At 33.0% G+C, this 17757-nt stretch overlaps 2 protein-coding genes across 7 annotated transcripts; one reads left to right on the top strand and one right to left on the bottom strand.

Moving 5' to 3' along the window:
• Window positions 1-944: 944 nt before the first annotated feature.
• LOC123538946 (uncharacterized) lies at window positions 945-5429 on the top strand. Of its 3 annotated transcripts, none has more exons than XM_045323371.2 (2): window positions 945-1026; window positions 3389-5429. In XM_045323371.2, exon 2 carries the CDS (start codon window positions 3929-3931, stop codon window positions 5192-5194), a length of 1266 nt encoding a protein of 421 aa, XP_045179306.2. In that variant the 5' UTR covers window positions 945-1026; window positions 3389-3928; the 3' UTR covers window positions 5195-5429. The 3 variants fall into 3 exon arrangements, with proteins under 3 accessions (XP_045179306.2, XP_045179304.2, XP_045179305.2); XM_045323369.2 differs by lacking the exon at window positions 945-1026 and adding an exon at window positions 1355-1454; XM_045323370.2 differs by lacking the exon at window positions 945-1026 and adding an exon at window positions 1643-1725.
• Window positions 5430-7041: 1612 nt separating this feature from the next.
• LOC123538550 (uncharacterized) lies at window positions 7042-15521 on the bottom strand. 4 transcript variants are annotated; one of them, XM_045322732.2, is made up of 4 exons: window positions 15261-15521; window positions 12117-13890; window positions 10052-11742; window positions 7042-9774 (listed from the first exon to the last, which is right to left on the bottom strand). In XM_045322732.2, exons 3-4 carry the CDS (start codon window positions 11330-11332, stop codon window positions 9715-9717), a joined length of 1341 nt encoding a protein of 446 aa, XP_045178667.2. In that variant the 5' UTR covers window positions 11333-11742; window positions 12117-13890; window positions 15261-15521; the 3' UTR covers window positions 7042-9714. The 4 variants fall into 4 exon arrangements, with proteins under 4 accessions (XP_045178667.2, XP_045178668.2, XP_045178666.2 ...); XM_045322733.2 differs by having other exon boundaries at window positions 12105-15521; XM_045322731.2 differs by having other exon boundaries at window positions 12117-15521.
• Between the last annotated feature and the right edge of the window lie 2236 nt (window positions 15522-17757).

Below are 17757 nucleotides of genomic sequence, written 5' to 3'. Positions count from 1 at the left end.
TGTATTTATTCAGGCACTATAAAATATTTGCTGCTTTTCATAACATTCCTCGTCTACCATGGCTGATTGAATCACAGTATGTACGCTAGACTCATTATCTATTTTTATTTCTTCATAAAAGGGGAGGCAACATTACTAAAAATAATTTTAATTTCTGTATACAATTATCAATGTCACAACTTGAACTACTTGACAAAATATCATTAGATAATATGGTTGGAAGGATTCTGTATTCTCATCATTCGACATAAATTCAATGTACTGACTTTTAATTTCAGATTTCCATACATATTTATAACTTGGACACATAAATTCATGTTGCGTATCGCTATTTCTGCATTCATCCTCTCCATCTTTTGAATGAAAAAGTGACAGTCAAGAGGCAGTGATCCGAAACTAATTTGGGCAGTCGACCGAAATTTGTATATTCTCAAACATACTACGATTACATAACAAGTAGTCAACAACGCTACAACCTTGTTATTAACTAAGTATATTTCCCAGATTTACATCAATCACTCTTTCGGCCATTTATAATTCTATAACCTGTTTGTTTGCAAAAATCAAGCAATAATCTTCCATTATTGTTAACATGTCATGGTCCTGTGAGAATCGTTTTAAAGTAAAATCTGCAGTATAATCATCTGGTAAAATATCATTATTACCAACATTTAATGTATCATCTGTTACAAAATCACAAAATAACATTTTAATCTAATAGGGCGTTTACATGTATATAAAACCAGTTTTCAATGTGACCCACAGGAACAAATACAATCTACATGAAAGTATGTGACAATCAAAGAAATAGAAATAAACAAAAAATAATAATCAGCCAAACAGAAAACCTGAAAAAGGAAAATACAGATTTGATTGTGTTCAACCTATCAACAGCACATTTAAACGACAATAAAGCCATTGTTACAATAGCTAACAACTATCTAAAATGTTGTTTACAAAAACGATAACTTTTAGCTGATAATTAAATAATAAAAAGACAATATGTGTAATTGAAACGGATTATAGGTGTGTATGTTTATTGGCTAAAATAAACATTGGGTGTATTTTCTATGTTTTTATCAATGGGCACCCATTCCTTAGTTTTTTACAGCTAAATGGTGTTAAATACTGTTATTTCTGAAAAGTTAATAGTGAAAAACTATTAACTAAAGTGACTTACTTAAATTCTAAATTTTCACTTCAATGAGCTCGTTAGAAATATGATAATTTCCTTTAAAGTAAAAATAACTTTATAACAAAATACATGTACTTCTATTTGGTAAGACAAGGCCACACAGGTATTTCATTTAAATTTCAGCCTCAATTAAACTGGTATACCAGCAAATTTGATACACAATATTCGACCGGATGAATGATTTCTATTTTTAGATTCATGTTAAAATGTACAGTCGGCCATGTTGAATATAATTTTTACCTTAACGGAATAAATCATGGTTAGTAATGATTTTACAAATAAAATTTGTTAACCTAAGATTACTGTTTTTAATTTCATCATACATTTCATTAATAAGTATTATATCTTTAATAAGTACTATGTAGAGACAGGGGTTTTTCTAATTGCAATGTGCGATTACTTATTATCAGTTCTAAAAATAGAAAATGCAACGGATTTGTATATAAACACGATCTCTCCTGTATTGACTATTTGATAGTCTCATTTATCCAATTAACTCGCAATATATCTTTTTATTGGCATAGTAATGGGTAAGTAGTTATATTGTAGTAAACTGGACTGTACCTAAATGTTGAGAGAGTGCAGATAAAATTTGTTAATACATCTTTGTCAGATTGATGCTAAATATTGTATTATTTAGTTGACCTTTCAAAATATGTCTCTGGCTTTCAGTTTAACAGAATATAATGAAAGCCGAGAACAAGTTTTTACAAGTCAAATAAATTGTAAAATATTATTGTCCGTTTAAATCGACCTGGCGTTTCACAACGGTCAAACCGCATTATTGTCCAGGATATGTAGTTTATCCGCACCCTGGTTCGTAACTATTTACATTATAACCAATGTAGCGTTGAATTTAAGTCGTGGGAATTTAACAATTATATTGCTCTGTAGGTATCGCACCTTAATAAGGCGCTTTAAAATGTAAACAAACAAAACAATAGCATAAATTTAAGTCAATACGCAACGTTTACACTGCAAATAGTAATTCCTCGAGCCGAGCGGTATTTGTATCCGGCTTATTCTCTTTCGTCGGGAGTTCGATTCCCGGACCCGCAAGAAAGAATTTTGGAATTTGTATCTAATTTCTTTTTTTCAACGATTCAACGAAGACAACACACGTTTATTAATCTAGTATTAACTTGTTCACTAATTATATATGACTTTGTTAACACGTAATCATGTTTGAACACGTCTCATCTTTAATATGATGTAATGTTTTTCAGGATTTCGTAAATAAATTAGAGACCAGAGAAAAACAAACTTACACAAAGTACATAAAGTAAATACAAAAGAAAAATATGACGGATGCAAGGTTCGAACCGTCAAAAATATTACTACAAATTGATTGCATGTCTGTCTCCTCAACCTACTGCGCCACCAAGCCAGCCATTGATATTTCTTCCAATATCTTTTTTTTTTTAAAGAAATTACTAAGTACTGATTGTTTATTTAATGTTGCTAAAAATAAAAACACCATAATACTGTGCGGTACTTAAACCTATTTTGTGCGTTTCTTGAGATTATTGTACTATTTATTTGAACCGTTAAAACATGTTCCCGGCTTTCATTATATTATGTTCACACATAGGTAAGCCAGAAACATGTTTTGACTGTTCAAATAATAAGTATAATACCATTTTTTTCATAAGTCAGAGATTAATCCCGCCCTGCCAGGTCGAATAAAACGCACTATAATAAACATTGATAATGAGTCCAATAAGTCGTAGGGTGTTCTAAGATAGTCCGTCATAAAATTATCTTGGGGCTATATACTTTTGCAAAAGATAAAAGAAAAATGCTTTCCAATGCCTTTTTCTGTATACAACAATACGGCGTAACATATGGAATTGCAACGAAAGTCCTTGAAATATGTCATAAAGACTGATATTATTAGGAATTTTCGTAATGACACATGCTAATTGTGATATTAAAAGTATCTGTACAAACAGACACTTATTACATCATATTTCGCTTAAGGACATGCAACATTAAATCTTCTAATATAGATAAATAAAAAACGGATAGTCATTTGTTGGAGAAATAGTCTAGGGAGTTAAATGGATAGAAATATCATTCATCACCCTGACTATCATAAGTTCGAAACCTCGATTAACCTTGCCTTTTCTTTAAGTAAGGATAATATCTCATTACTAATATTTTATATATTTTTTTATTCTGTTTAAATTTCAGATGCAGAGGCATTATTTTCTTATGCCATATTTTAGGCAAAGCAACGACTGTCAACTGAGACACTGATCGATTCTCATACATATACTCACAGTAAGCGCACATTTGTTTTCGCAAGATAATCCATGTTCCGTACTAACACAGAAACCGGTTATTTATAAAAATGCTTTATAGTGTCTCAAACTTACGAACTTCGGACTAAAATACAAAGACAATCCGCATTTCTTTTGGTCTTACTATTTTAATGAACCCCACTATTGTGGATTTTCCTCCATTTATAAAGACAAAGCACAAACAACCAAACCTGGGACAGTCATCTATAAAAAATTCTATTTACTTTTGTTATCTCAGTATTGGCCAAGACTAGTGTTATCTTCATCAATGACAAAATTTATAAAAAATTAAGGTTTGTAAGCGCTGGTGTTTTTGAAAGTAGCCACTTATAATCTGATCATCCAATTGAATTCAATACGGAAATCATATAAACAACTTTGAGCCAGGCAGAGATTAATAAACAAAGAGTTCTAACAGCTAAACTCTGTGATGGAGACATTAAAATCTGATGGAAAGAAAAACAACCTAGAATTGTATTTGAATGATGTTTATGAAAAGGAATGTGTATTCAAAATAGAACAGGAAGAGGTTGAGTTTATTCAGACAGGGATAGAGACTCTTGTGCAGGATCTTGTTGATCAGATACTAGCAGATGACAGAATCCATCAACTCCTATCTGATGAAATTGATAGATTTCTTGAGGAAATATATAATAAAAAGAATATAGTTGAAGTCTATTTCCCAAGACAGAGTGACTGTTCTCTTCAAAGATATATAGCAGAAAATGCAAGTGGTGTAAAAACTGTCAAAAGCACTATCATAACGGTTGGTAGCTTTTATGACGGAACGAAGAATAACTTTCCAGATGAGTTTGACTTTATTTTCCCTGTTTTAGGCTTAAGAAAACACGCCTTTAATCTTTCTACTACTCCTTTATTGTATCCTATTCGAAATGCGATTCGTTCATCTAGAATGTCATTATACTACACCAATCTGTGTGAAAAACATCATGTAACACGGAAAATAAACTTTGAAAAATTTATAGGTGAACATGGTCCAGCATGTAAGATGCAGTTCATTTACAGTAATGGATCTGGGGAAAAAATACCTATATATGTAGATCTTGTACCAGTTTTCAAGATAATTGATAGTAATACTCTACAGTGGTTTGTGAAGGATGTTACAGAATATGTGAAGCCTAAAACATTTCGTGAAGCGATCTTATCAGAAGAAAAGTGCCTCACTGTAAATGGTAATTTGTCATTTACTGAGATAGAGCAGCATTTTATGAAGAACATTTTATCAAAGAAACATGTGAAAGTAACTAGGATCCTAAAGTATCTTTTGAATGGAAATGGCGATGGTGAAAAGCTTGAGGAAAACAATAAACTATCGTTGTTAGATCTTGGAATTTACTATACCTCATATCGTATAAAAGTACTTATGATCTATCATCATGAAGTCTGTACAAACACTGACACAGATGACTTAGGACCTTGTGTTCTACAGGTGTTGAAGGAAATGAGTACACATGAAACTCTTGAAAGGTTCCCTATGTTTATCCGCAGTGTTTATACACTTCGTGCGTTCTGTATGCTACCATACCTAAAATTCACAATAGCAACTTTGCAGTCAATGCAAATGTCAGAAGACAGTTACGACTATGAGCGAGATAAAATAAAGTCCGTATCTAGACAATATTTGGACTCTGTTACTTTACTTGAAAAAATTAGACAAAGGTGTGTTATATTATAACAAATAGATCCCTTCAAGCCGAATGATAAAATGCAACCAACCTAAATATTTGCAGACTTTGTGTAATTGCGTCTTCTCAAGATAGATGAATAGTACAACATCATGTTTTTCATAAATGTTACTGTAAGAATGTACTATTGTGTTAGATATTTCACTTTATTATATACATACTTATATATATCTGATACTTATACACAAATGTCGGGAAATTTAGATGAAATAAAATGTATATTTACATAGCATTTATTTTTCAATACAGTAAAACGTTATATTTTTTTTTAATTTTTACAACAGTGGAACATATTCTTTATATTTTCGCTACGTTTCTGGTACTATTTTACTTTATATCCTTTGGCAGTGATTTGGAACTATATGAGGAAAAGCTTGCATACATGTATGAGTAAAAATAAAATCTAAATGTTTGCTATCCGCCTATCATACATTCTACCTTGTATGTATACAAACTTGCTGTATTAGAACTATTTTGTAAACCGATTCACTACTTTCAAAAATTAAACACACAAAAAAATTATCGAAACAATAGGGACCTACAAGTTTGACGCAACTTGTACAGCTACACCTGTCGTTAACACTGTATGGTAATACTTTGAATTTTTCATTTATTTCCAAAAACAAAACTTATTTCGGCAGTAGGTGCTGTTGTTGTTGTCGCTGTTTGTAACTTTTAAGAAAAGACATTTGCAGGATCTACATAAACAATGAACAGAAAATTTCATTTTTCGTTTTGAATACGGTGTTCATTCTTATCTCCTGGAATGGAAAATATATATATTTCACTTATGACTACATCACTCATGAAATATTTGTCTTTATCATACATACTAATGAAATATTAAAAAGTATTGAGAGAAAATATTTCATATTTCCATTGTATTTATTTTTCACTGCAGTGATGCATATTTTCTATACTGTAGGCCTGATATTTTATATTTTCACTGATTTTCTGGAATTATTTTAGTATTCTCGGGCAGTGACTTTGGTACCGCTGGAGTGAAAACAAATAAAATGTATATGAATAGTGGAACTAACTATATCAAGTCAAAATGTAGAACTTACAATGATCGCAAACTCTGGTACCCCACTTAGCTCATAAGGAAGAGCGTTGGTCTACGGATCGCGGGGTCGTGAGTTCGATCCTCGTGCGGGGCGTATGTTCTTTGTCACTATTTGATAAACGCCATTGTGTCTGAAATCATTTGTTCTCCACCTCTATTTCATGTGGGGAAGTTGGCAGTTACTAACGGAGAACAGATTTGTACTGGTACAGAATCCAGGAACACTGCTTAGGTTAACTGATATCTAAAATACTGTTGAAAAACGACGTTAAACCCAAAGAAAACGAACAAACAAACCTCTGGTACATTCTAACCAACATTTGTACGAGTTCACGGCATTTAACTTTCCACGAAAAATACACGGGAGACCGTTTGAAAAGCCAGAAACGGAGAAAACTGCAACAACAACAATGACTGAAATATTGTTTTAAATGGCCTTAAACCCTAAACAAACAAACACATATATATCATTTTAGTAATTCAAATCTTAAAGATATATGATATTATTCTCACATTTAATATAAAAAGAATGGGACTATTATTTACAGAGTGTCAATGTAAACGACAAAATAAACATGATGGTATCTATAAAAAGTATTGTGTCCTCATCTTAATAATTTATGAAGCTAAATGAGCCGTGCCATGAGAAAACCAACATGTTGTTCGCTTTCAAAGCCTATTGTAATTAGAGAAACTGTTAGCGAACAGCATGGATCCTGACCAGACTGCGCGGATGCGCAGTCTGGTCAGGATCCATGCTGGTCGCAAACCCACTATGTTGGTTTTCTCATGGCGTGGCTCAAATACATTTTGAATATGTGTACTACCACTAGACTAGAACATTCTACAGTTTTTAAGGTTCTGCCTTTCTGTTGGAGACTTGTAGAAATCACTCTATCAGATTGTCTGCCATTTTGTTTGTCCATATTTGGACCATAACTTTGAAGTTATTTAACGGATTTCGTCAATTCATAATACTGTGACAGAACATTAAGAGGAAAAGAAGTGTTCAAGAATTGTAACTTGGCGTTTCATATTTTTAATTATCTCCCTTTATTAAATTTTATAGCCGGTACTCAACTTTAGATGCTCTGAAGGCAGTAGAAGTAGAGAACAATACGGAAAAGCGCACTGAACAAAAACAGCAACTCTTCCTTGCTTAAAAATAATCTACCTTTATTGAATTTTCTCATAACACTTTTTGAATAGAGTATAATCCTAAAACTATCTGAAATACACTTTTGATTCTTTTTGAATATCTACCTTGACAAAGCTTAATACATTTTTTATTGATAAAATTTAGATTTTTGGCTCGACTTTTAGAAAAGAAAATACAGAGCTATTGCACTCGCCCTAGCGTCGGCGTCGGCGTCGGCATCGCCATTGGTTAACGTTCTTGTTAAAGTCAAATATCTTTGTTACTCTGAGAGCTATTCACGTGTTGGTTTGAATTTTGATAGCGTTTTGTCCCCTCTTTAACTTTTTTGGGTAAATTTTTCGATAAAGTCAAAATTCTGTTACTATCAAAGCTTTTGACTTGAAACTTGAACTAGTAATTTACTTTCACAGCCTACGCCAGGAGAAACAATCCCATTATTTCTGATTTAAATTTTGACAGATTTATGCCTCTTTATTTATCTTAGAACGTTTTGATTAAAGTTTTTGATCAAGTTAATTATCTCTATCACTATCAAAGCTTTTGATTTGAATATTAAAACAGGTATCTACTATCAAAGGCTACACAAGGAGAAACAATCCCCATAACTCTGATTTGAATTCTGACAATGTTTTGCCCCTTTTTAACATGGAATATTTTGGTTAAAGTTTATATAACGTCCGATATCACTGTTAGTATCAAAGATATTGCCTTGAAACTTACAATGGTTACACCATATGAAAGAACCATAACTGATTAGAATTCAGACATATGTTTATGCCCCTTTTACTGGCAAAGCCCTAATTCAGAGTAAAGCACTTAGACACGTCGAGCATGCTATCTTATGGACAGCTCTAATTATAATTTATATCCCGCCTTTAGAAGAGTTCTAATCACTATGCCGATAAACTCTACATTTTCTTTCTCTGTAAGTACACACTCCTGTTGAAATGTAGTTTAATTCCATATTGCTTTTCTTTTAAGCTTTATTCTAGCATTACAGAACAATCAAAGCACAATAAGCATGTTAGCAATTTGTTTTGATAGACTGCAGAATTAAACCTTATTTAAAATACATGCAGCCTCTGGAAGTATAGCAGTTATGAATAAATAAAATAATTGCTTTCAAACAATATAACTACATTTAAATACTGCTGTCAATCATTTAATTTCATAAATACGAGAACCCTTACAGAACAGGCCTTCTCCTGTGAATGAAAAGTTAATAGAAAGTTAATAGAAAGTTAATGGAGCTATTCACAGCAGCAGTTCGCTGTTCATTCACTGCATCCGGTTAATGATTGGCGATCAAACTTCTTTTTTAACATTCTATTCACCGCAGACTCCAGTGTTCGCTTCTTATTCACCGCAGGACTTGGTATTTTTAATATTGTATCATTAATTCACTTTCTATTCACCGTAGAAACTGAATTTCATGATTTGTGAATAACATAGCTGCACCAGTTTTGGCGGCAAAATGGTTGGTATAGTTTGAAATTCTTGACCATGCAGAGCTCAGCAGATTTATGTTAATAGCATGGTATACGCTACAGTAAGTCCCTTTTAATTGTCTATGATATACATAAGGCATGTCAAGTAAAATGTGATATTTTTCAAATTATTTGATTCATGTAATTCTAAACAGATGCAGACTTACTTTTGTCATCAATTTTCATGACTTTGAATTCTTGTACATGTAAATGTATAGGTGTCCAGCTAATTCACTAGCTTATTAAATCATCTGCCACTAAGTGCCAGAATGAGCTATTGTGATTGTTCATTGTCTGTCCACCTTTTCATCGAAAAACTCTATAGTTTCTTAAAATAACATCTCAAACTAACACCATGTGGTTCTGGGACGATCTGTGTATGAAAAGAAATGGAACCACTGCCTTACCCTTGCATGATCGTAAGAGGCGACTAATAGGGTCTTAACACTTGGTTTTGCAGTAACCCTGTGATTCCAGCAGGTATGCAAATTTTGATTCCATACCTCATGTTTTTATTTCGAAGTAAATGAGATGTGGAACCTAAATTTTTAGTCCTGTTTGGACCCATATAACTTATACCGTGTTGGTGCGCCGTAAAACCCAAATAAATAAATAAATAACTTCTCAAACTACAAGACGAAAACTTTCTGCAGACATGTAGCACGCAGCTCATTCACCGCAGACAGTTCGCAGCTAATTTACTGCAGACAGTTCGCAGATCATTCACCGCAGATTGTTCACAGCTCATTCACCGCAGACAGTTCGCAGATCATTCACCGTAAAATGTTCGCTGCTCATTCACCGCAGACTATTCGCGGCTTGTTCATCGCAGTCATTCACCGCAGACCTCATTTGCATCTGAAATGTTAATGAAAAGTTAATGGTCCCAACTTCATTCCCTTTCTATTAACCAATCATTCACCGACCATTCACCGCAGCCATTCACCACAGACCATTTTTCTGTAAGGGAAATGTTCAACTTATATTTGAACACTTCAAACATACATATACGTTCAGTGACGTATATATGCTTGTAGTCTTCAAATAGAAGTTGAACATTTCTTTCCTAGCTTCTGTGTATTTGTTTTTATAGTGTTTCAGATTTTGTCAACTTGTTGAAGTTAATATCACTTACTAAGTGTTTTCCCAACATACGTAAATTCAAATATTGTCCGGATACTGAAGGTATTTTGTCTCTCTCATAATCGTAGCTATTTTCTGATGTTTGCATTGATTGCAAAGCAGTTATTGTGGAGTTCAGGATTTGCAACACATGACTAAACTCTTTAGTTGGATTTGGCATTGTGATGGTGAACTTAGGATATTCTCTCACTGTTTCATATTTACTCATTTGTCCCAGCACCTGTAGCACACAAGGCCCCAGACCTTCTGTGTCAGTGTTTGTACATGTTTCATGATGATAAATCATTAATATCTTTATACGATATGAGGTATAAGAAGTACTAGGCGAGTCGATTCTACCGTAAATTTGATATTCTGTAAGTTCGTGCCTATAGTCTTCTTCAAGTTTTTCACCATCACTGTGTCCATTTAAGAGATACTTTAGGATCCGGTACACTTTCACATGTTTCTTTGATATTACATTTTTCATAAAATGTTTTTCTATCTCGGTAAATGCTAAAGTCCCATTTATAAATAGACAGTTTCCTGCTGACAAAATCTCTTCACGGAATGATTTTGGCTCAACATTTTCTTTAACATTCTTCACAAACCACTGCTGAGTATTACAGTCAATGATCTTGTAAGCAGGTACAAGATCCACATGTATATATCTTTGATCTCCAGATCCATTGCTATAAATAAACCGCAACTTATATGCTGGGCCACGTTCCTCCAGATACTTTTCAAATTCTATTTTCCTTGTTGCTTGATGTTTTTCGCTAGAATAGATGTATTGTAAGGACTTTTCATTTCTACTAGCTATTTTGTAAACAGGAACATCTATTAAATGTTCAAATGGCCAGGGTGTTCTAACACCTATGAGAAGAAATATAAAGTCGAACTCATCCGGAAACTGATTCTTTGTTCCATCATAAAAGCTACCAACCTTAATGATTGTACTCTTGACATATTTCAGGTAACTTTCATTTCCTGCTTCATAGCTTTGAAGAGAACTGTCTCTCTGTATGGGGAAATAAACTTCAACTAAAGACTTTTTGCAATGCATATCCACTAATGCATCAGCTGTTTCATCAATTACGGTAGATATTAGTTTGTCAAACGAATCATATGCTAGTATTTTATCAACTAAATCCTGCACAAGAGTCTCTATCCCTGTCTGAATAAACTCAACCTCTTCCTGTTCTATCTTAAATTCACATTCTTTTTCATATACATCAGTCAAATACAATTCCAGGTTATTTTTCTTTCCACCAGAATGTAATGTTGCCATCATAACGTTTTTGTATCGTTGTATGTGATTTTAAGTGAAGAATGTTATTCCGTTTATTTATCATGCCCATTCACTAGCGTAGTCTATGACATCAATTTAATCTGATTACAAGATATGCGCATTGGTCAACACTGTGTTTTTGCTCCATTTGTAATTGGGTAGAGATCTGTCTCCTTTCCTGTTTAATTAAATTTAATTTTGTTTAAAGCAGTTTAATGATAAGGTAGGCATTGACTTATCCATAGAAAAGGTATGTACATGTATTTATAAATTTTGACTAACATTTGTCTATTAATGTGGTAAATATACTGTCCAAGGCTTGGTTCTATGTAATATGTATTCTAAGATTTCACTGTTGATATAAACTACATCATGTAAGTTGAAAGAACACAAACTGTTTACAACAAACCACTCTGAAATAATAAAAAGTAGTACATATTAAATACCCTAAACATAGCTTTCCAAAGATATCAATATCTAAAAGACTGTAATAAATCATGTATTTCGAAAAGTCTTTACCATTACAATATAACTAGTACATACAATTACTTATTTATAGTGGAAATTACAAAGATGTGTTTAGTGACTAAACATTTCCTTAAATCAATATATCATGTCCGCTCAAATGTACTTATCACCTCGGATATAATAAGATAAAACGTCATAATTATTTGGTTTAAAACTAAAGTGAAAACTCGGTATTAATCTAAACTTGTTGACAAACCTTGACCGTCAATAATAAAGAAAAAGGTCAAGCTAAAGAAATTGATTTTACCTTTATACTTACCAAACTGTATTTAAAGTAAATTGATTTGATCATAAAGGTCATAAAGATGCATCCACGGTTATTGAGGATAAAATCAATCTATAAACACGATATTCCATTCATCTAAAAATAACATAACAAACAGAACCAATTCTCAATCGATTCAAGTATTTAAAAATCCATAAGCAATAAAATGGTTAGACTGGTTCCCGTCCCTATGTTTGTTCTTATTTACACATATATAATATTTATTCATTATGAGGGAAGTAACTCCAGCAGGTTGTTTCTACATTTACAATTATTTTTATTGCCCCTGGCTACGAACATAGGGACTGGTGAAAGTATGCTTATAGTGTCTCACAAATTTGTTAGACAAATTCCCATTTATTTATTTTAGTGATAATCAACTACTATCACTGTGACATGTTATCTAAGGGCTCCATGTGCTAGCCATCATTAAATGAGCCGAAGCTTATTTACCGATTTATGGCCTGTCCTCAGCTTGTATTGGCTTATCAGACGACACAAATGTGCTTTCATACAAAAGAATACATATTTAACAGAGGATTTGTGATCTGTTTTCAAGAATTAGATCATTATAAACTACACCTTTAATAGAGAAATGGTTGAAGCTATACTTAAAAGTCTAAAACATTTAAAATATGAACAAATAAGACCAAACCAAGAGCGTGTTGCAAAGGAAATGATGTTTTATTCTGGCAGTGGCACAAGCTTAACTTCTGAAATTGCCCCATTTGCTTTTGATTTTTTCCATAATGACAGCTCGCAATGTACCATTATTGTTTTGTCACCCCATGCGGCTTTATTGAAAAGTCAAGCAGTGATTTGGTGTATTTACAGGATGGATATATACAGTGAAATATATATAACAGTTACATGAATGCTAAGCTGATATAATTTTTGCTAGTCCAGAGTCTTTGCTTGGTAAACACAGATCTTTGTTAATTAATCTGTGGATGTACCTTCTGTTTTTATTGAATGACGGTGTTCTTGTGATTGAACCTCGTGTTGATACTATACCAACGGATATAGAAGGTCAAATATCCGCCACACAAAATCGCTGTATTATCTTCATGCAGTTCGAGGATTCCTGCGTCAATGCCTTCCTTAGGGCCAGTCTACTTGTTTAAAACAACTAGCTCCATTAAATGATAGAACTGCATAACATGAACTGACGAGTTGCTGACCAGTTTTGAATATGTGTTAAACAATATCTAGAGTCAAATATGTCAATAACAATGATCAGATATCTTTATCGCATAAAACCAACTTCAAAAGTGTTTTGAGACTGCCCACTCATTATGCACAATTACTACCCTCGTATTTAAAGATACAAAGTACATACCGGACACTTTTATTCAACACTAGGTCTCATTTTAAGACTTAACGGCTTTTGACAACGTTATGATTTTTTAAAATATTTTGACAAGTATGACAACTTCCTAGAAAAATCAAAAGTATTATGAAACAGGTACCGATTGTATGAAAAAAAATAAACAACAACAATGATCAGATATGGCCAGTTATCAAAAGTGGCATTGGAGCAACACTGCGACAAGAACAAACAAACTTATACTCGAAGGGTGTGTTTTAGTGCGAAGCTCAGAAAACATCAAGTGAACTTGTTACCACGTGAGAATGAAGCAATAGGTACATCTGCGTCTGTGAAACAGTTTTCAGCATTCATCAATAAACGGAGATGAAAAGTCTCCATCAGAATTCATTCTTGGTATGAATTTTCTGTTATTTTCCAATTTCTCTGCATCTGCATACTCTATGGGTGGAAACAGAAACAAATGCGGACATGCGTTATTTTACTCAAATATCTACATTTTGCAAAGGGACTGTAAATTTTCATGTAAGAAAAAAGTTGAATGTATTAATGCAGAAATTTCAGTTTAAACAGAGCATATCAAATTCCAAATTAAACTATAGATTTATTTTCTCTTTGAAAATATCCCGCTTTATTCATTCAAATACGTCAATAGCCCACCGAAAAAACATGTAATAAATACCGTTTACGATTTAATAAACTATATAAGAAGATGCTTTGGAAGCATTGAATGCAACCAAGCAAAACAGTAATGAGTCTGTTTATCAGAGGTGATAAAAAGTGCAACACCCTTACTAAAGATCCTGACATTTTTGTACTCAGTAAAGATTACATCGAAATTGTCTCTTTTAAATATGCCTCCTGTTCCAATAAATTATTATAAAAAGTTGTTTGAATGTTAAAAGGAAAAGAAAATACACCTGATTTTTTATATCTGTCACAAAATGAAGCCGTTTGTTGCAAAGTCTGTTTATCTGCCACAAGGAAATCTAAATATTGTCTTGATAAAGTCTTTATTTTATCTTTTTCATAACGTAGCCGTTTTCCGACGTTTACAGTGATCGCAGAGTTGTTACTGTGGATTTTAGGAATGGTAACAACAACGGAGTTTTTGAAAGAAAATCATATCGTGAAGTTTTATGGATAAATTTAGGAAAGTCTTCATAATTTTCATATTTACTAAATTCCTCCAACACCTGTAGAATACAAGGTCCCAGGTCACCTGTGGCAGTATTTGTGCAGGCTTCATGATGATAAATCATTAATGTTTTTATACGATACGAGGAATAATAAGGCCCAGAACATTTTTTCGAGTATTTCTCAAGTTCCTCACCGTCACCATTTCCATTTATGAGATACTTTAGGATCCGGTACACTTTCATATGTTTCCTTGATAAAATATTGTTCATAAAATGTTTCTTTGTATCAGTAAATGCTAAATCCTCTGTTTTTCACTAAAAGAAGTGTAATGTTAGGGCGTTTTTATTTTCATTAACTTTTGTATGAAGTATTTTGTGAATAAAGTTATTCATGTCCATATTATGAGAAAAGCCAGGGTTCTCAAACACCCATAAGAAGAAATATGAGGTCAAACTCGTCTGGAAAGTTATTCTTTGACCCATCATAAAAGCCACCTAGTTTTATAAATGTGCTCTGGAAGTTGGTTTTTATGACATATTTCCTGTTACATACCTTTGAAGACAATGTTTTTCCTTATTTGGGAAATAAACTTCTAATATAAAGTTCATATTTAGATCATTATCAATAATATGGCATCGACCTAAATGATAGTCAGACATATCTGTAAGTACCTGATCAACTAAATCTCTATATCCCTGTCCGAATAAACCCAACCTCTTCTTTCTGCATTTAAAATACACATTCCAATTCATAAACAGCATTCAAATATAACTCAATGTTGCTTTTCTTTCCGTGTCTATTCATTCACCAGATTTGATCCGAATTTTGAACTTCCGTTTATTTCTACAGTATTTGAATTAATTTTTCTGTCTTAATGTTTGATGTATCAATTTCCTGAGACAAACTTCAAACTGAATGCACTTTACCTAGGTACAGCATACTAGACATTTACGAATTAAGTCTACGTGGACTGTGAACACCTAAGACGATCGATTTTTCAAGGGGACCGTCTCAACATGATAATTTTAATTTATGTGTGGTAGGAAAACATTCCAATAATGATGGTAAGGTCTGGCTTATTATGTTACCGCACAGGATAAGATTTGGGTTTGTCTGTTCGTCTGTCTGTTTGCCAGAGAGGTGTTTTGTTATGCATATCGCAAAAAGTATTTGATCTCGCGTCATAACACTTTCCCAAAAGGTTCTTCAATATTATAAGTTGCGCATCTGCGACAAAGTTGAAAAGATGAGCTTATCTGTTCGCAATGTATCCGTATTCCATCGTCGTCGTCGTCCGAAATGAAAATAAATCTTAACTGGGTTAGCTGGGATCAAAATGTAGGTCAGCAGGTAAAACATTGTGAAAACTGTAGAAAACGTTAATCTTGCGTCTCCATTCCTTTGTTGTTATTATACGCCCGAAGGAACGTATTTTGGTGTTCGTCTGACCGTCTGTCTGTCTGTGTGTCCGTCTTAGGGGTCAAAGGTCATATAACTTTGTTTCAAGTGCGATGTGTAACTCTTAAAGTGCTTGAAGGATTAAAAAAAAAACAAAAAAACTTGGCACAAATGTTCACCACATTGAGACGACGTGCATAGCACATAGCTCGCTTCAAGGTAAAGGTCACATTTAGAGGTTAAAGGTCACATGACTTTGTTTTGTGTTTATGTTGCTTTGCATTGCGGTGCTCTTGTTTTTATTTGGCAGATTCTTTTTTTTTTGTTCACTTACAATATTTTTTATTGAATTACTTCCCTTTTTATGTTACTAGAAATAGGTTATTTTGTAACTGTTTTATTATTAGCCGTAGGTAAAAACCGAGACCACTTTTCTTTGGTACAACATGGATGGTACCTGCAAAGTTAAGGTGTATTTTGACACATCTGTACCTGTTAATAATTTTAGTGGACTAAAAGTTTTTCGGGGAATTTCTTCCCTTTGTTGTCATTTTCCTTAGGACTTCAACAGTAAAGTTCTTTAAATTTTGCTCCCATCCTCTGATATTTGACTTTATCAAAACCTTTGGGGGCCTCCGTGGCCGAGTGGTTAAGGTTGCTGACATAAAATCACTTGCCCCTCATTGATGTGGGTTCGAGCCTCACTCGGGGCGTTGAATTTTCCATGTGAGGAAGCCATCCAGCTGGCTTACGGAAGGTCGGTGTTTCTACCTAGGTGCCTGCTCGTGATGAAATAATGCACGGAGGGGTACCTGGGGTCTTCCTCCACCATTAAAGCTGGAAAGTCGCCATATGACCTATCATGTGTCGGTGCGACGTTAAATAAAAAAAAATATCAAAAACCTTTACCAACAATTCTAAGTTAAAAAGAGACATAACTCTGTCAAAATTCAAATCACAGTTATGAGGATTGTTTTTCCTGGTGTAGACTTCGATAGTAAATAGCTATTTTAAGTTTAAAGTCAATAGCTTTGATAGTAACAGCTAGAGACATTTGACTTTATCAAAAACTTTAACCAAAAATTCTAATTTAAAAGGGGCATTATTCTGTCAAAATTCAAATCAAAGTTATAGGGATTGATTCTCCCGGTGTAGACTTTGATAGTAAATAAGTATTTTAAGTTTCAGGTCAATAGCTTTGGTAATAACAGATACATTTGACTTTATCAAGAACTTCAACCAAAAATTCTAAGCTAAAAATGGGCATAATTCTGACAAAATTCAAATCAGAGTTATAGGGATTATTTCTCCTGGTGTAGACATTTATAGTAAATAAGTATTTTAAGCTTCAAGTGAATAGCTTTGATAGTAACAGAGATATTTGACTTTATCAACAATTTTAACCAAAAATTCTAAGTTAAAAAGGGGCATAATTCTATCAAAATTCAAATCAGAGTAACGCAGATTGTTTTTCCTGGTGTGGACTTCGATAGTAAATAATTATTTTAAGTTTCAAGTCAATAGCTTTGACAGTAACAGAGATATTTGACTTTATCAAAAACTTTAACCATAATTTTTAAGTTAAAAGGGGCATAATTCTATCAAAATTCAATCACAGTTATGGAGATTATTTTTTTCTGGTGTAGACTTCGATAGTAAATAACTATTATAAGTTTTAAGTCAATAGCTTTGATAGTAACAGAGATATTTGACTTTATCAAAACCTATAACCAAAAATGCTAAATTAGAAAGGGGCATAATTCTGTAAAA

The sequence above is a fragment of the Mercenaria mercenaria genome, chromosome 18, assembly GCF_021730395.1.
Source record: "Mercenaria mercenaria strain notata chromosome 18, MADL_Memer_1, whole genome shotgun sequence".
Classification (NCBI taxonomy): Eukaryota; Metazoa; Mollusca; class Bivalvia; order Venerida; family Veneridae; genus Mercenaria; species Mercenaria mercenaria.
The sequence above is the reverse complement of the archived record's forward strand: the minus strand, read 5'-3'. Positions and strand labels throughout refer to the sequence as shown.